The 20,499-nt window shown below is 40.2% G+C and overlaps 1 protein-coding gene across 1 annotated transcript in view; it reads right to left on the bottom strand.

The window, feature by feature from the left end:
* ARHGEF33 (Rho guanine nucleotide exchange factor 33) overlaps positions 1-20,499 on the bottom strand; it is a 73,909-nt gene that overhangs the window by 29,699 nt on the left and 23,711 nt on the right. The window contains 7 exon segments of the mRNA XM_029937900.1: positions 2,680-2,904; positions 3,953-4,012; positions 7,396-7,538; positions 8,926-9,047; positions 9,365-9,529; positions 16,644-16,693; positions 18,271-18,380. Of these exon segments, the coding sequence (XP_029793760.1) occupies positions 2,680-2,904; positions 3,953-4,012; positions 7,396-7,538; positions 8,926-9,047; positions 9,365-9,529; positions 16,644-16,693; positions 18,271-18,295 (790 nt within the window). The 5' untranslated portion in view covers positions 18,296-18,380.

Below are 20,499 nucleotides of genomic sequence, written 5' to 3' on the forward strand. Positions count from 1 at the left end.
TGGGAAGCCAGCAGTGCATCTGGCCAGCCCGGAGCAGGAGGACAGAGGTCTCTTGGGCAAATGCTTCTGGAGAAAAGAAGAAAAATGTAAAGGAAAGATTTTTCGTTACATTGCCAAGAAAAATTAAAGAAGACCTATGTAAAGGGAGACATATACCACGTTCTTTGATTGGAAGACTCAATGCTATCAAGATGTAAATTCTCTGCTAATTGGAATAAAAAGAGCATAGAGTCTAGATGGACCTACTCACATGTGATCACTTGACGTTCTCCATGCAGTTCAATATGGAAAGGAAGATATTTTCAATAAAAGGTGCTGAAGCAACTGGATAACCACATGAGAAAAAAAAAAGAACCTGGACTCCCTCACACCATACATCAAAATTTATTCGAGATAAATAATAGATTGGGACTCCTGGGGGCTTAGTCGGTAGAGCATGCACCTCTGGATCTCAGGGTCATGAGTTTAAGCCCCATGTTGGGTATAGAGTTTACTTTAAAAAAAACTAAAACAAAAAGAAAAGTAATAGATCTAAATGTGAAAGCTAAAACAATAAAGATTTTAGAAGAAAACAAACTAGAATATCTTCACAACTTTGGGGTAGGCAAAGATCGCTTGAAAGGACACATAAGTCACAATCTATTTAAAAAGTTTAGAATTGGGGCGCCGGGGTGGCTCAGGTGGTTAAGCGTCCGACTTTAGCTCAGGTCATGATCTCACAGCTCGTGGGATTCAAGCCCTCCCCCCCCATGTTGGGCTCTACGCTGACAGCTTGGAGCCTGGAGCCTGTTTAGGATTCTGTGTTTCCCTCTCTCTGCCCCTCCCCCATGTGTGCCCTCACTCTCACTCTCTCTCTCAAAAATAAATAAACATTTTTTAAAAATTTTAAGTTTAAAATTGATAAACCTGATCAAAATTAAGAACATCCGTTCATCAAAAGACTATTAAAGTGAAAAGGCAAGCCACATACCAGAATTAAATATTCTTTGCACATAGTTCTAACAAAGAACTCATATCCAAAATATATTATGAAATCCTAGTAATTAATAAGAAGAAGAGGCACTTCATAAAAGAAGATGTACAAATAACCAATTAGCATGTGAAAAGATGTTCAACACCATTAGTCATCAGGGAAGTGCAAATTGAAACTACACCAGTACACCCCCATGAGAATGGCCAACATTTCAAAGATCGGCCATACTAAATATTGGGAAAGTTGTCAACCAAAATTCTCAGTGGTAGGAGTATGAAATGTCCCAACTGCTTTCGAAAACTGTTTGATGTTTTCTTCAAAGTTAGTCATAATCCTGTCCCATAATCTAGAGATTTCACCCCTAGGGAGACACCCAAGAGAAATGAAGGCATACATCCAAAAAAGCCTGAGATGAGAATATTCGTATCAGTTTTATTTATAATGGCCCTAAACTGGTAACAATCCAAATGTCTATCAACAGGAAAATAGATAAGCAAATTGTGGTAAATGTATTAAATGTGATTGAAAAAAGGGATGAACTACTGAATGGATGGATGACACACAGCATATTATATTGAGAGAAAGGAGTCTGACTCAAAAGAGTATACATTGTATTATTCCCTCCTTATGAAGTTCAAGAACAAACAAAACTAACTTATGGTGACTGAAGTCAGAATAGTAGTTCTTCGGGTGGTAAGGTGCGTAAGAGAGCACTCTGGGGGAACAGAAATACAGTATATCTTGATCCAGAGAGTGATCACAAAGGGACATGCAGACATATAAAAAAGCCAATAAGCGGGGCGCCTGGGTGGCTCAGTCAGTTAAGGGTCCGACTTCAGCTCAGGTCATGATCTCATGGTTCGTGGGTTTGAACCTGCCTCAGACTGTGTGTGTCTCTCTCTGCCCCTCCCCATCTCAAGCTCTGTCTCTCTCTGTCTCAAAAATAAATAAACATTTAAAAAAAGGAATGTTCATCTCAGAATTATTTATTTTTAAAAAGGCCAATAAGCTTAAACTTAAGTTTTGTGAATTTTGCTTTATGTAAATTCACCCTCAGTAAAGTACTGATTTAAAAAAAAAAGCAGCATAAACTGGTTTTAAAACACGAAAGCAAGTTCCAGAAGAAACTGTGAAAGCAATTTAAAGGGGTTGCTGCATTCTTCATAATAAACCTTTTAGTACTATGTACTTTTTCATATGTCTGGTAATAAAATTAATTTTTTAAAATTACCTTCCACAAAATAGTCGGAGGGAAATGCCATTATGTGCCATATAAGTGTTCAGTACAATTACTGATAGAAAGGAGAGGAAGGAAGGAAACAAGTAAGGAGGGAAGACAGACTCTGTGGCAGCATTTGGTATTCTGGTGGCCGACTTCTGATCTAAGATGCACACACGGAAGATTAGGCGTCACTGACAAAACAGTTCACAAAATTCTGCCCTCTTCTCCACCAACTTTATGCCATTTTTCCCCCCAAAGCACCACATTTCTAGATGTCATCAATTCCCAGAGTCAAGGTTGTGGTCCCAAGCTGGCCATGTGACCTCAGGTGAGTGCCTTTCCCTCTATAGGCTTTTGTGTTCACTGAAAAGGAAACCGGAGAGCAGGTGGTGTCCTATCAACACTGAATCTACACTGCAAGAATTCTAGCCTGTAGGTTTCCTGTTCTTCAGAATTTTAGCCCGCATTCCCCTCTGGGACTTACCGGCTAAAGAGGTTTCACATAAAACATTTTCCAGGGAGCTGTGTCTGCCCTGGCCAGCCTCCTTGAGTTTATCTGGGTGGTCTTTTGTGACATATTCCTCTCCCCATTCTTTACCATCCTTAGGCTGCCTCCACACACCGGATGAGAGATGGCCCTTGGGCTGGATATCAGCGGAAAGGCAAGACTTAATGTTTTCTTCTGCTTCAGGAGTTGTTGGGTTCATTCCTGAAAGATAACACCTGGCATCAATATCTGAGGGGTTTTTTTAAATTATGTTTGTTATTAACTTAAATATTTTGACCCTGTTTGGGTACAACTATCCCCCCTTGAGGATTAAATATATCAACTAAGGATTAAAAGTTTCCACAGTCAACAAAGGATCATCTCTCTTTCTTTCTGGCTTATATACATCCTTTATTCTTTGTATGTAGTCACTGCTACATAAGGCACTTTAAAAAATAAATTTATAGGGGCACCTGTGTTGCTCAGGTCATGATCACACAGTTTGTGGGTTCGAGCCCCACATCAGGCTCTGTGCTGACAGCTCAGAGCCTGGAGCCTGCTTGGGATTCTGTGTCTCCCTCTCTCTCTGCCCCTTCCCCACTCTGTCTCTGTCTCTGTCTCTGTCTCTCTCTCTCTCAAAAATAAATAAACACTAAAAGATAATTAAAAATTGATATTATATTATAATTAATTTGTAATGGTATGCATTGACTCCCTGTATCTCCTTCTTTTTAGGTGAGCACATCAGGGGGAAAAAATACAAAAGAAGGATGCCAAACAATGTTTTCTTGTGGAATTGGTCTCCCTTGGTCTCCCTTGGATAATGGTAAGGTACAAAAAGGAAGGAGGAATGGAGGGAGGGAAGATGAAATCATATATAAAATATTGGTGAATTGTCTGGTAAGCAAATAACTTTTAAATTAAATAAACTATAAATTGTGTCCACAGAAAACTTGGGTCACGCCACATACACCTGTAGGTTCTCGATGAATGTTATTTCACTGAGAATCGAAATAAGCCAGAAAGAACCAGGAATACTGGTTTTGTCTTAAATATCCCCGCCTATTCTCTCTCCTTGGCTTTAACTGAGTCTCTCTTCTTGAGTTTAACTCCACCATGCATCTTGGATTCTTAGAACCATAGTGCTTTCTCTTGCCTGAGTTCTTTCATGCCTGCTTTGGGACTGAGGGAGTAGAAACAGGGAAGGTGGAGGCAGAGAAAGGGTAAAATTGCCAGAAGAGAAAAGAGAACTAAAAACAGAGCCACTTACCAGGACCCATCATCCCCTTCACATTACTGTCTCCTACATGCATGGACCTGGACTCTTGAGCTGCAGAGGAGGGAAAGCTTTAAGTCAGCATGCATTCCACTAACAGGGGCTGGCCCCTTCTGTGAGCCAGACCCTGGGGACAGACTCACAGCTGACAGTTTACCGAGGGAGACGAAGCAGTAGACAAAATAATAAAATTTCAATATAGTGGCAAGCACTATTTTCCCATTTGTCAAAAGATATATTAAGTGGCACTTACCTCATAGACTACTGTAAGAATTAAGTCCGTTATTATGGGTAAACTACACACAGTAAGAGCTAAATTATTGTTTAACTATGATGGTGAGGGTGGTGAGGATGGGCAGAGCGGGAACGTTGCTGTTCATATGTAAGTCAGACCCAATCACTCTGCTGCTCAGCCCTCCAGTGGTTTCCCATAAGCCAAAGGCTCTATTATAACCATTAGGCCCTAAAATATCTGCCCCCTTCTCTACCTGCCGTTTCCTTCTTTTTTTATTTATTTTATTTTATTTTATTTTATTTATTTATTTATTTTTCAAAAGAAGGGCTGGGTAGGAGTGAAGTGTACAGAAGGGTTTTTTTTTTCTTTTTTTTATTTAAAATTTTTTTTAATGTTTTATTTATTTTTGATACAGAGAGAGACAGAACATGAGAGGGGAAGGGGCAGAGAGAGAAGACACAGAACCGGAAGCAGGCTCCAGGCTCTAAGCTAGTTGTCAGCGCAGAGCCTGATGTGGGGCTCGAACCCATGAACGTGAGATCTGAGCTGAGCCTAAGTCGGAGGCTTAACCAACAGACCCAGGTGCCCCTCCTTTTTTTTAAAAGCCCATCTCCTCTTGCCTCCCTTGTTCACTCCGCCTTAGCCCCTGTGCTCCTGTTCTTCCTTGAAATCCCAATTATGTTCCCTGTCTTCCCTGCGGTGTGCCTGAGCTCACTTCCTCACTTCCTTCAGGTCTTTCCCGGGCACCCTCTCTAAAATTACACCTGTGTTTATCTTCCCCTTATTACTGACAAACTAAGTATTTTATCTATCCTGTTCAGTGTCCGCTTCCTTCAGAACAAAGGCTCCAGGAAGGCAGGAATGTTTGTGGTTTTGTTCACTGCTGTATCCCGCCACCTAAGTCTGCGTCTGGGATCATGGGTGGATAGAAGGAAAGACGAAGGGGGACTGGAAGGGTCAGCGCCTTGACTGCCGTATCATGAGAGCCCTTGGGCCACAGATTCCTGACTCAGAGAAACTGTAGCCTAATGAATGCTTGCTATTTTAAGCTACTGCATTTTGGAGCAATTAGGCAACCATCGCACATTTTACAATTAACAGTGGGTATGCGAACCCTTGGATCCTGAGTTTTAGCATAACCTACCTCCAATCATATCCAGAATGTCTGGTTATGGCACATTATTCCCAAATTCTGCAGCAGCTATGAGTCTACTATGTTATATAAGCCACCTCTATTAGGGTGGGGGGAGTTACCACCACACAGCTAACTGAGCTCCATCGAGCACTTCACAAGTACCATTTTATATATTTATTTATTTATTTATTTTAATGTTTATTCATTTTTGAGACACAGAGCATGAGTGGGGGAGGGGCAGAGAGAGAGAAGGAGACACAGAATCCAACACAGAATCCCAACAGGGGCCTCAAACCCATGAATCATGAGATCATGACCTGACCTGAAGTCAGATGCTTAACCAACTGAGCCACCGAGACACCCCCACAAGTATCATTCTTAAATCTTTTATCTTGTGAATATGTTCAGTTTCCCCAGACTTGGCATTGATCTGACCTCTGCTTTCCAAGAATGTCCCGTATTCTTTCCTAATAAGGTCACCCTTTTATGTCATGTTCTTCAAGACATGGAGCAAAGAAAGTAGAACCACCCATGATGAACCCCCCTCATTCCCCAAATGGATCAGGGAGTTTTTGCCGAGCCGTACCCATGGGTCTCGAAAGTAACTACTCAAAGAGGTTTAAAAAAAAACTATAGAAATAAAAGCAAATCCAAACAGAGAAGTTAAACTGATTAAAAGCCATCTGATTTAGGGGTACCTGGGTGGCTCAGTTGGTTAAGCATTTGACTTCAGCTCAGGTCATGATCTCATGATCCGTGTGTTCAAGCCCTGAGCTGGGGCTCTGTGCTGACAGCTCAGAGCCTGGAGCCTGCTTCAGATCCTGTCTCTCTCTCTTTCTCTCTCTCTCTCTCTCTCTCTCTCTCTCTCTCTCTCTGTGTCCCTCCCCCAGCTTACACTTTGTCTGTCTCTGTCTTCCAAAAATAAATAAATGTTTAAAAAAATGTTAAAGCCATCTGATTTAGATTTATTTATTTATTTATTTATGAAGAAAAGAGAGAGAGCTTCTGAGTGAGCAAGGGGCAGAGAGAGAGAATCCCATGAGATGCAGAGAGAGGGAGAGAGAGTGCCAGAGCCCAGAACTGGGCCCCTGCTCACTAGATGCAGAGCTCAAACTCACGAACCATGAGATCACAACCGGAGGCCAAGTCGAATGCTTAACTTACTGAGCCACCCAGGCGTCCTCTGATTTAGATTTTTAAATGTAATTATTCAGAGCACATTTATTGTCTATGAATATATTGTTTCGTCAGCCAAAAAGGTAGGAAATCACCAGCCTTGCCACCAAGGAGCTGACAATTGGTTCAAAAGTCCTTGAGCCTCTTTTGGAGATTTTATAGATGTGACACACTCAAAAAAAAAGAGAAAAAAAGGGAGAGAGAGACAGAGAGGACAATTCCTCTAAACAATGTTAATGCCTACATTCACTCTCCTGTGTATAAGTGCTTTGCTAGACATTGGTGAGCATACAAAGTATAGCAAATGTGTAACTGGACACGGTTACAAATAGATGTAACTGGATGGAAAGCTGGTCTCTTTAGGACTGCCCACAGACAGTTTTCTAGCATCTGCTCTATCACCCCTCAGATCAGGGATGTGCTAGCAACTGTTGGCCAGGAGACAGCACAAGCTCTGGCTATCCGGAGCCCCCAAAAAGAAAATCTTTTAAAATTGGGCAGACTCTCCTGGTCTCTTAGGATGCTCTGGATTCTTCTAAATTCCAGTTACAAGAGGAAAAATTCTGTGTAATACATCATTTTCTTGTAATAAGGATCTAGGACAGGGGCACCTGGGTGGCTCAATAAGTTGAACATCCAATTCTTGATTTCTGCTCCGCTCATGATCTCAGGGCTCCTGAGTTCAAGCCTCGTGTTGGACTCTGCGCTGACAGTGCGGAGCCTGCTTGAGATTCTATCTCCCTCTCTCCCCCTTAAAACCTCCCTCAAAATAAATAAATAAGCATTTTTAAAAAATGAGGATGGAAGATATAAACCCATTCTCACTATTACTTAAGCTCTAGGAATCCAGGGGAAAGGCTTGGCTAATTCAATATGATTTGCAAACTGTACCTTTTTCATAGGCCTGAGAAGGCAAAAGGTTTGTAAAGTCTTCACTCGGAAGAACAGGTTCAGGGATATTGATGGAACGGAAAGGACTTCCTTGTGCTTGAGCAGGCCCGGCCTGTGAGCCATGTTCTTCTTTTTGAGTTTTCCTGGGGAAGGGAAACAAAGGGTCTTAATACCTGAGGACTTCAGAAGAGAGTCAGTTCAGAATAATTCAAGAAAAATTCCAAACGATCAGGTTGAACCATACAAAATCACCATTGTTGTAAATTAAAAACAGATATTAGCAATTCTTAGGGTTCAACTTAATTCATCACCAAAGCTGGAGAAAAAAATTTCAAATATGCATAAATTACATCCTAACTGTATTGCCTATATTTTTATTTTTCTGTTACTGGCTTTCTTGTCATCAGAGTCTTTACAGAGTTTGTCATGGTGACAGTCTCCTTGGGATGATTTACATTCTCTTAACAAAATAACACAAAAGGTCCCAGGAAGCAGCAGGTCTTCAATTAAAAACACTAAGCCAGTCTCCAGGATCACACAATTATTACTGGCATATTTCTAATTTAAATGTGATTATTTAAAAGCATGACAATAATTATCACATGTTTAATGGTGAAACTTAATTGATTCAACCTGGTTGAGCTATTAACAAAAATTAATTTTCAGTGGTCATAAACTAGTAGCATTCAAGAAATTTTAGAAAACAAATAAAAAAAAGAAAATCATGGGCGCCTGGGTGGCTCAGTTGGTTGAATGGCCGACTTCAGCTCAGGTCATGATCTCACGGTTCGTGGGTTTGAGCCCCTGGTCGGGCTCTGGGCTGACAGCTCAGAGCCTGGAGTCTGTCTTCGGATTCTGTGTCTACCTCTCTCTGACCCTCCCCTGCTCACGCTGTCTCTCTCTGTCTCTCAAAAATAAATAAAACATTAAAAAAAAAAGCACAACTTTAAAAAGAAAAGAAAATCACTGGTGACCCCACTATCTTAACACACCAATCATTATTTTTAAATACATCTTTCTTGTTATTTTATGTTTTCACAGTTTAAATGAAATTCTATATACTGTCTTCTATCATTTGCGTTGCACTTCCTATTATATTGAGTCCATGTACTAATCACCATCAATCTTTAATATCAACCAACTTCTGTTTTTTAATGTTTATTTATTTTTGAGAGAGACAGAGAGACAGAGTGTGAGCAGGGGAGGGGCAGAGAGAGAGAGGGAGACAGAATGCGAAGCAGGCTCCAGGCTCTGAGCTGTCAGCACAAAGCCTGACGTGGGGCTCAAACCCACGAGCCACCAGATCATGACCTGAGCTGAAGTCAGATGTTTAACTGACTGAGCCACCCAGGCGCCCTAATACCAACCAATTTCTATGATTCTATAACCTCCATCACATGCTGACCCATAGATTCCAGCAGTAGATAGCCAACTAGCTGTATACCAATAGCAGGAAAGGTGTTCCAAATGCCACAGGTTAAGCCATTGCTTTTGGCTTTGCCTTTGGCCAATTTTTTGTAAGACACTCACTTGGCTTTAACTTTTCGGGATTCTCTTCGCTTTTCCTGCTGAAGCTGTTCAATTTTCTGTTGCATTTCTTCTTGTTTGGATGTAATGGCCTGAATCATTGACATGGCATTGCTTAGCTCTTCCTAAAAAATACGAATTGATGTGTATTTAATCTGGTAAAAGAGGCAGAAGGATACAACATGATACATAATACATATTTTAATACATATTTGTTGAATGAATGAATGAGAGATGATCATCTTATTTCTATTGTAGCCTATAATTTTAACATACAGATCCAAGAAAGAAAAACATGAAATAGATATTTTATTGCATGATAATTAATGGATGGGCCAGGTGGAAAAATTCTTTATTTGACTACTACATGAAAAGATATTTTTTACTTGTGTGACTAAGACCAAGAACCTCTGTTTAGCAGGGAAATAGAAGAGGAGGCTACCTTGAAATAGTTTAACGAATTCTTCATCTCAGTAACTTTTTCTTCCATGGAACATCGGCAACTCTTAACCTTCTCTTCCAAAGCATATTCGCCATGTTGGATTCTGGTCAGTTCTTGCATTGCTTCTGTGAAACCAGTTTTCAGTTCAGAGGCCAAGGCCTGCAACTAAATGACAATCGCCAAGAGTGAGTTCAGTTTGCTATTAACTATTACAAATAGCACTGCCGACCCCTCGAATTTTCCTTTTGTTTCAGAAACCAGGCTCCTGAAAAGCTACAGACCTCATTTATTTACCAGTAGACTAAAGTTTTGACAACTTAAGGCCCCATTCATTTAGGGAATAGAGGGTCTTTTATACACAGCACGTGCTGAAGCTTGATAGTGACAAGCAAGCCAGCAGGCAATTAATTAAGTTTACAGGTGTCCCTGCCAGCTAGTTTCTTCTAACACCTTTAATTAAAGTGTAATTTACTTGAAAAGCAACATATGCATGTGAAAGACAATCTTGATCCAGTAACTCTTTCAATTCCATGAAAGAAGGAATGGGTCATATTATAAGACCTAGTGTTATAAGAAAATGAAGAAATTCAGTCTCTTTTTCCTTAAGAAATTAAAAAATGATCAAAAGAGTAATAACTAAGCATATCTGAGAACTTCTTTGAAAGTGAAAAAGCCATATATATGTGTATATGTGTGTGTGTATAGTCAAATGATGTCATGGAAAAGGAGGTAATGGCATTTGCAGTGACAGGAAATAGGTGCAATGGTAGGAGCTCAGCACGTTGTTGATAGTGGTATTGGATTATCTTTAAGAGTCAAGACTGGTCATGTAGAAGTGCGCACATTGGATTTCTGTTGGCAATTTCCACACCATAAAGAAGGTGTCAGTTCTGGAGTCTGATATGGTACAAATCCTAACTCTCTCCTATGAGAAGTAAGACCTCAGGCAAGCTGGTTAACCTCTTTACAGCAGTTTCTTCATACATAAAATAACTACTATAACACCTATTTCACAGGGCTGTCTGGAGACTTAATGAATAAATGTAGGTAAACTTCCTGCCACAGTGCATGCTTGGCACATAGAAGGTGTTCAAGAAACTTTAATTCTTCTCCCCCTTGAAGTGGCAAATCGAAAAGTTAAGCACAAACAGAAATGTGGAGAAAATGGAGCACTTCTAAAGTTCAGGGTTTTTTTTATTGAACAAATGAAAAAAGCATTTTCAACAGACAGAAAGTCAAGATAATATAACAATAAGATAATAACATCACTTTCTTGAAATTTCACCTTACACTCTGCTAAGTAGAGAAAGCCTTAGCTCCAGATCTCTGTTTTAAAACAGAACTTTTCACAAAATTAAAAAAATTCCTTCAAATGTGTATTTCTAAACATTTCCAGAGTCTGGTTATCCAAATGATTCCAACTTGCAAAGCACCTCCCACTGTCAGATGATTTGATCTCCTCCACCGTATTTTTAAAATATAGGGTTTGTGAGGCACTGTGCCTCGCAAAGATTTCTTTCAAGGGCTGGAAATAGAGAGAAACAAGAGGAACCAGAGAGATCATTCTGAGGAAAAAAGCAGGATCTGCCACGTGTTCAGGGCTGGAAGCTAGAGAAACAAACAGGAGCAATCTGTATTTCACTCCAGTCATTTTACTTTTAATTAATCTTTGTGATGGATTTTAGTACACGTCCTAATCTAGTCATTGGAATGGATGAAATCACCAGGCCAACTACTTTTGATCTGGTAATTCCCATTACATAAATTCATCTTCTGTGTACGAAATAAAAAAAAAAAACCAACAGCCCTATAATATCAAAGCAAAATTTATGCAAGTGTTAAAATTGAAGGAAGGAAACCTGACATTCATTCACGTGCTCTGAAATTCGCTCAGGTTTCCTGTTTGAAAAGCAAGGGAACCACTCTGACAGAAATAGGTTTCATTATCACTGTGGAGTTCTTCCCAGGAGCAAAATGCAGCAGTAGGATCCATGGGGGGAAGGACTTTTCCTCAGCTGTAGAACCCCAGCTCTCAAAAAAAAATTTAAGTTTTCCCTAACAGCCAGGTTGTATAGGGACTTTGGGAATTTTGAAACCATTTTAGGCTGTGAGTCCATTTCTGTCCCATATATTACTTTGAGCCCCTGGGGTCCCTACCACTGAAGTAACCCTACTGCTTTACAAACGGCACCACCACGGCGGACCAGCCAGGGAGCGGATGCCGTAAGTGAGCACAGTCACACACCTGAGACAACATGTCGCTTTTAAGACGTGTGGGGCTCAAAATCTTTGGCTGCAAAGGACTGGTTTTCTAGTACCAACTGGCTATTCATTCCTTTGTGAATACAAAATACTCCGAGGGCACGGACTTAACATCTTTTTCCTGCTCTCTCTTCAGCTCTCTCGTTTGACAGCCCACAGCCCACCCCAAGGATTAGAAATGGGTGTCTACCTTGTTCTCCAGCGAGTTGAACACGTTCCTCATCTCGTTGATTTTTTCATGAAGCTGCTCTAGAGAGGTTATGATCCCTCCATCCTGCCGCTGGAGACGGGCTCCCACTGGAGGCAGGTTCAGGGAAGACTTGTACTTCGAAGCCTAGGGCACCACAGAGGGCATCTTAGGCTCAAGGAAATGGGGGAGAAGAGTCCGAATTCTTCCTATTTCCTGTTCTTAATTTCTGTTTCTCAATTTTCTTTCCTTTCTTGGCTTCTCAACTCTTCTCAAGGTGAATTTTAATCAATGTCTTCCAATTTTTTTTTTCCACCAAAGATCCCTCAAATTAAATTCTCATACATTATGCAAGTCGCTCCAACTTGGTTTTTTTACACAGACTTGTTCTTCATTCTGTCCCATTATCAAGGTCAACGACTACTGTCAGGCATATTCAGGGGACTGAGAACCCTGCTGAGTCACAGATGTCAAGATCTGACAAAACTCCACAAGGCAGGCTGAGTTCCTACAACACCTGACTAAAGGCTCCGTGAGAAGCAGCTACATGATGGCAAGGTTGCCAACATAGTGGCTTTGGTTTCCCCCTAAACTGGGGTTTGTAGAGAGGAAACATGGATTTTTCTGCCAGCTCTCATATTCTTAATTTTAGGCCTCTTTGTTAACCCCCATAAATGTAGTAATTTAAAACACAAAGTGGGCAGCAAGTTGCCCGAATGGTCAAGAGTAAATTTCCCAAGTCTACTCCTCTCCACCCCCATTCTTACTGGGCACTGTGGACACTGATATGAAGGGTGGCATGCTGAGTATTTATCTTATCCATCCCCAAATGCACCACAGGCCTAGCAGAATTAATTTCTCTGGCGTGAGAATGTATTCCCCAACGGCAAAAAGAGACCGAGACTCGGACAGGACTTACAAATCTTACAATGATCATTTTCATGATGAAACCTATTGCTGTAGGACTGGTTCCCATAGATTTTCAGTTAGGGGTCCTTTTGGCATGTAATTCATTTTCTTAAATTCTTTTCATTACAGACAAAAAGAAAAAAATTCACTTCAAATCTCCTTACTTTAATATAACCACAAATGTTTTGGCACATTTCCTCCTGTTTTGTTCTATGAATATAAGTGCAGACATTCATATGGTTGAAATCACACTGCAGATATAATTTGATTCTTTCCCTCCCTTTTTTGCCAAACACTCTTATAAGCCTTTTCCTATAGCCTTCGAAATATTTTCTATTTTCAGTGGTCACTCAATATTCCATCCTGTGGATGTACCAGAGTGTACTCATTCACTCTTGTTGGAAATCTATGTTGTTTATAACTTTTCAGTATTATAAATAATGCTGACATATAATGCTTTTATTTAAAGCTTTGTACATATTTCAGATTACTTCCTTAAGATAAGTTCTTAAATGTGAAATAACTGGGATTTTAAGGATGTTAGACAGTATTTGACCTAAAGGGCTAAATTAGTGCATTTAGAAAAACATGTCTTGGATGAAACATATAAAACATAAATAATATAAATGACGGCAGCTACAGGATTTACATCCCTACAAGTGAGCCAAAAACACTGTTGGCATTCACACCATTAGGCGAGAGCTGAGCTGGTCTAAACGAGGCAGTTACCACATCTGCTGCCTCGCCTGACCGAGTCCATCAGCCCTTCTCATGTTAACGGAATCGTATTTTTAAAATCCATGTGCAAAAGGAACTAATCAGTCTGAAGCAACACAATCTGACTCTGGAAGAGAGATTGGGTGAACTTTGAGAGGCCTCTGCACAGTGAACAAAGGATGAGATTGAAGTGGGAAAGACTTGGATCCAAGCCAAAAGGAATGTGAACCAGGGAGCAGTCAGTGTATCCACACAGACTCATCTGCTCTGGTAATAATTCTAGAACGAACTGGGAGGTGGTAGCGCTCATTCTTGTCAGATTCCATGACCTGATTGGGTCAATGTTCCTTACTCACCAAGGAGGTCAAGTTCGTCCAAAGAACAGGGAGCCAATTAGGGGTATGAGCATTTCAACACTTTTACTGTGTTTTAACTAATAATTCTTACAAAAGCTTCCACAATTTACACACACTCATCAGAACTAAATATTATTAATTATTTTATTATTTGCTAATTAGATTGTCAGAGGCTTCAAAAGCCTCAATCTTCTATTTATTAGCCATCTGTAAATTTACTTTGGTAAATTGTCTGTGTCTTTTGCCCTTAATCTACTGATGTCTCTTAAGTTTCATTTTTTACTGGCTTGTATCAACTATTTATGTATCATTAAATCCTTATGATATTTCTCGTAAGAATTTCCCCCATTTGGTTATTTGCCTTTGAATTTGTTAAACATATATTTATGTTGGGAAAAGTTTTAATTGTGATGTGGGTGAAATCTCTAGCCCTTTCATTTGTGATTTTCTCCACTACTGTTTTACTTAGACATTTCACCTCCAGAGACAAGATAAATATTCACTAGTTCTAAACTTTTATGGTTTGACTTTTTTTTTTTATTTCTAGCCCTTTAATCCATTTTTTAGTTTATTTGGATTAGGGTATGAAGTAAGGATCTCTTCTCCCCCCCCACCCCACCCACCCAAAGAAGAACCAGACAATTTTCCCCAAAAGAACCAGACAATTTCCCAAACATCATTTGGCACCAGAATGAATAAGTGCATCAGATCTCTTGGCTCAAAGCCATACACACATCTTGCAGATATTCATTCATTCATTCGACTGATATTTATTGAATGTGCACTATATTCCAGGCACTGTACTGTATGCTGAGAATACAACAGAGAGCAAAACGCACTAAATCCCTGCCCTTGGAGCTTACATTCTAGAGAAGGAGACACACAATAAAAAATAATAATAAAGAAAGAAACAAGTTAATATTTGCTATAATTTCAGGCAGGGATGGGGGTCTATCAAGAAAATAAAATAAAGAGAGAGAAAATGGCTGAAATTTCATATTTTGCTCTCCCTTTCTGGTATAGACTGTATTCTATTATAGTTAGCCTCTCCCTGCATCCTTCCTTCCTCTTCCTCTTCTTCTTTGCTTCTCCTTCATCTTCTTTTCGTTAAAGGTTGCTTGGAGTAAACAGCCTGGGACTTAGGAAGCGTTCTTTTAAGACAAGGAGGGGGTTATCATCACAGCCTCACAGAGGTCACGGAGACCAGCTTCACTGCACCGCTCCGTTTGTTCCACCGCGAACACATGTACTTGGATTTGTGATACAGTAGGAGAATGAGGCCACCCCCGCTGCCGCTATATTTAGCCAACATTCGGGAGTGACCTACATAAAATCTATAATAGGTTTTAAATCACACCTCAGTTTAAAGACATACTCACACTCATTCAAATGCCACACACCGGTCAGATGTGAACAGAGGGAAGGTGAGCAGGGAAGGCATTGGGAGGTCGTGGACAAGTGAGGTACCAAATTAACACGGAGCAAAGACTGACTCCTGCTTCCAGGCCTTTGTTCAAGCTGGTCCCTCTGTTTGAAATACCCTCCCCTACTTACCAAATGATCAGCTTGTCCTTAAATGCCTCTTCCAAATCCTTCAGCCAATATTTATTCATCCCTCCCCCACATCAATGCTTCTGTTATAATCCTACCAATGGCATACTGTGTCTGAGCTATTTATTGTATATGTTTTCTAGGTGGTGGACACTTAAAAATCAAATGTGAATGTCTGTTGCATGTTTTATTTCTCATTAGGCCAAGCAGTTGATTTTGCACATAGTAACTGCTCAATAAATACGTATTCAACTGAAATGAGCCTGTTTCCTCTAGCCCTTCCCAGTGCTGTTCTTGCTCTAGCAGCAACATGATTACAAAAACGACTTCATAATCCTGTGTTGGCCTGCTTGACCAGGCCCGCAGCAATGATCTCTTGCATGATATTTCTGGGAACTATTGCTATTTTCACTTTACTTATCACTTAAACTCAACAAATCTAAATAACATTTTCCCCTAAACTCTCTACTCTTCTGGGTTCCTGTATCTCTTTCCAGGACCCCACCCTCTCTCCTTACCAAAGCTAACGTCTCACAACCAACTTTGGAACCACCTTTTCTCGCAGCTTCCACCAGGCCCTGTCGATTCTCTCTTCCTTCTCATGCATTCCAGATAACAGTGCCTTACCCCTAGAGAGGAGCATGGATTTTCCTAGCCTCAGCTGCTTTTTACATTACATATTATATCAGAATAAACTTCCATGATTTTAAGGACAGAATTTTACTTTAAATGTACATTTAGAGATAGCAGCCAAATAAATACTGTTTAGAGAGCCAAAGCAGACCAACGTGACCCTCATTGCAAACATATTATAAAATGTTGTGAAGAACTTTTATCTTTCTTATAATTTACTTTCATTTAAAAAGAGCTTAAAATTTTTTCTATCACCACATTTGACCATTTGCAATGTAAACCCCCTTTCAATTCTTATTGCTCCCTGCTGCAAGAGCAAACTAAGAAAAACCAGACCTTGCTTTCTCCTTCTCTCTCACGGAAATGCTACTGCACAGTTAAATGGCCATAGTGACAGTGGCCAAAGGCCAGACAAGCGGAGCTGATGTGGGGGGGGGGTGGCGCTGGAGTTTACACCCTGGATAAGTTATCCTTCAAAAATCAGTGTGCTCAAAAGTAGGAAGTGAAGGGTGCTCTCTGCCCCACCTACCTCAAAGTCTTGTTAAGTAAACAAACACCACTGACAAATGTGGAAGCACTTGGGGAGTGCCCGAAAACTTTATATTTAAGTGACAGTCATCAGTTTTACACGTAAGAGTATCCCAAACAATCTAAGTTGTCTTACCTGGTAAATCTGTGTGGAAGGATTATTCATTGGCATATGTTCATTCTCTCCTGTGGAAAGAAAGAGCTTTGTTCAATGGACACAACTCATTCTGTCCCTGTCCCCTTCACACACCTGTAGGGGACTTCCAGGATCTTAAATCTGTGACTGCATGGCAAGAAACCAATGACACAAGAACAAAACATAAGCTGGTGTAGGTGGTTTCTAGATTCACATCCTAGTGACCAAACCATATCTATTTAATATAACTCTTGTAGTGAAACAACAACAACAACAACACAAAACAAAAATGTTCTACCACGGTGGGGAAGTTTTGCAACCAAACTGAGTGATGAACGCTCATTAATCAGCCAGAAGGGAATGCCCATGAAGGGCTTCCCTCACGTCCTTGGGGCTGGCGGAAGTTTCCTTGAAGTTTACTTGATGGGGTAGTTTTACAGTCAGGAAGGCTACCCCAGCACCTGTCTAGTTGTCACTCTGTTGTTTTCAGGAGGCCTGCATACAATGTCCTTGCCAAACTTCTGGCTCTCCCCTCCTGTCACTGCCCAGATCACCTAAGGCAATCTTACCGTCTTAGTGATTAAGAGGGCGGGTAGAATGGAATTGTCAAAGGAAAGATTCGGGGAAGGATGCAGGCAGAAAGAATAGTATTGGCAACACCAAAGACTGCAAAACACAGGGCAAATGCAAAGGATGTAGTAGGTTTTAAAAACCGCTTACAAACTAGGGAGAAAAAAGTTTGGCTTACAATGTACCTTGCCGAACCACATTGGTTGGTCATGAAGAAAGATAATCATGTAAAACATACAGCTCATTGCTGATCCATTTAGCTATATCTCCATTGTGTCACACTGCAGTTGATAGATGAAAGCCCTGGGTGCAAATATTTGGTTGTGTGGGTGTATATACTGTTCTCCTAAGATCTGCTGGTACAGAAAACCCTTTCTCAGAGGAGCCGACCTCCGTGGATTAAGTTCATAAATAATACATGACCTTAGCCCAGAACATATACATACAGAAGGCTGTTCTATAAAATCCAGATGGTTTAAGATCACCACAACTCCCCACACAAGTTTAAGTAAAGATTACTTAGCCCATTTTATACTATGTCCCAACAGTCCGGTACCATGGCAAAAACCAGAACATGGGAACCAAGACCAGGCTCCCAGATCAAACTTTGACACTTTGTGATTGAAGCCTGACTTCTCTATGACTGTTTCCTTATCTCTAAATTGGAGAGGATTACAGAAACTACTTCTATATGTTTGATTCTATATGCTAAGGATGAAAAAGAGAGAGAACTTATGTTTCTAGGCTAACCTAGAAGGTGTTAGATGTTTAGTAGTTGAATCTGTATCTTGGCCTTGGATTCAGCAGGTTGTTCTGAAGCAAGTCCCAAAAGTTATTGCTAAGAAAAATAAGATAACGACTCAGATCAAACTACAGATATAGCATTTCCTGTTTCTCCAACACCAAGTCTGTGCTCTTTGTGGTCATTACATGATGACAAGGAAATGAGAATAGTCAAGGCAACATATTCTCATGTTTTGACACAATGGCAAGAGAAGACTGAAACCTACATTTTCTAAATTTTGAGATCTAAAGCAAGACATACGAGAAATCTAACCTTGCTTTGTTTTGGTCTTTTCCATGGTGCCTGTTGCTTCTTTCCTCCAGCTTACTCTTCAGCATTCCATCTTCATTGTCCCTGGATCAGGCCACCCTTCTTCTCTGGACCTGTCCATTGAAATCAAGAATAAGAGTTAGCAAGCAGAACTGGTGAAGTAACTGGACTTACTTTATATGTTCACTTAAAATGAGTGGAATGAACACAGCTGTCAGAGGCAGCTTGGGGTTTATGTAATTTCAGAAGAATGAAGATGCTAAGTAAATTTCTAGTTTAAAAGGTAAAGGTAACTGGGGCGGCTGGGTGGCTCAGTCGGTTGAGCATCCGACTTAAATTCAGGTCATGATCTCGCAGTTCATGAGTTCAAGCCCCACATCAGGCTCATTGCTGTCAGCACAGAGCCCACTTCAGATCCTCTGTTCCCCTCTCTCTTCCCCTCCCCCACTTGCACACTTTCAAAAATAAATAAACATTTTTTTTTAAAAAAGTTCGAGAAGCCTAGGTGGTTCAGTTGGATAAGTCTCCAGCTCTTGATTTTGGCTCAGGTCATGCATGATCTCACAGTTCCTGAGTTCAAGCCCCACATCAGGCTCTATGCTGACATCATGGAGCCTGCTTGGGATTCTGTCTCCCTCTCTCTGCCCCTGCCCCACTCACTCTCTCTCTCAAAATAAATAAAAATTTTAAAAATAAAAAATAAAATTTTAAAAATTTAAAATTTTCATATATAGTTTTTAATATATTATTTTTGGATATATCAATTACTTTAGACCCATTGATTTTATTGACAGGTTATACTTCAGGGAAATTATCTTAAAAAAACAACTTTAAAAAAAAAAAACCAACTTGAGCAAATATGAAGGCCAATACATCTGTTACTATTTCATCCCACCGCAAGCTCCTGGATGACCCTGTTCCCACTTTCAGCATCTGGTAGTCTACACACAGAGGTGCTTACCAAATGTGGCCTGGTTGTAGTGACCATTGGACACGAAGCTGCAGGTTCAAACTGCACTTAAATATTAGTGTTGTGGACATTGGCTCTCTTGTTGGCCATCTAGAACTTTAATCCTTTCCAATGATTGATCGACATATATAATTTATAAATGAGGGATATCAAGAAAGTCAAGGCTATATACTTTTTGGGATCTTGTACACTTTTCACGTGAGCATGAATGTTACCCCAGGGTAGGAGAGCTTCTCCAGTTATCTGAATGTCTTTTACAGCTGGTGTGAGTATTACTGAGATGAAAACTTTCTTCTCCTTAGCATCTGTCTGACATATAATGCATTCTATGATGTATGTAAATTAAACCATGGAATGTTAGAGCCAAAGGCCCTGAGAAAATTATTTCATCCAGCTTCATCATTTATAGGTGAAGCAACTGAGGTCTGGAGAGGGGAAGAGAAATGACCTGCCCAGAGCCACACAGCTTTGAAAACTACTGTTAGAAGTAATTTCTGTTACTGTTTAGAGGGGGGGGAAAATCTTGAAATATGTGAAGCCATGTTTTTATGGCTAATTACTTCCTGGGGATTTAATTATCTAGTTTACAACTAATTGAAAACAAACCAAAAATATCACTAATATACCATAGATAATATCTAACTTTACACGTTTTCAGAGTTAGGACATCATCAAGCTTACCTCTGTATACATGGTCACAGATTTCAAGACATAATCAAATGAGTGTGGTTAATATAAAGTAAACAAGAATTTTTATTTTCCATATTTAATTATAAAAGTAACAAAACTACATTAGAGAAAATCTGGGAAACATAGAGGAAAAAAACAACTCTATTGCCTCTGTTTAAGCAACCATGATGATTGTTTAGTTGTATTGCCTGTCAATCTTTTTCCTCTTGAATGTTTTACATGGTTGTTCATGGACCTACATGTAGCCACTATTTCACCTGCATTATAACATAAGCATTTTACTTTCTTTTTAAAAACTGGATCATTTGGGGGGCACCTGGGTGGCTCAGTTGGTTAAGCATCCAACTCTTGGTTTTGGCTCGGGTCATGATCTCACGGTTCATGACACGGCACGGACAGCATGGAGGCTTCCTGGGATTCTCTCTCTCCCTCTCTCTTTCTGTCCCTCCTCTCCCTTCTCTGTCTCTCGAAATATATAAACTTTAAAAATGTAAAAAAACAAATCAGGATCATTGCTACTCATGTTGTTTTTGTTGTGGCCACTTTAGCGGGGGGGGGGGGGGGGGGGGGGG

This window comes from Suricata suricatta, chromosome 4, assembly GCF_006229205.1.
Source record: "Suricata suricatta isolate VVHF042 chromosome 4, meerkat_22Aug2017_6uvM2_HiC, whole genome shotgun sequence".
NCBI classification, from domain to species: Eukaryota; Metazoa; Chordata; class Mammalia; order Carnivora; family Herpestidae; genus Suricata; species Suricata suricatta.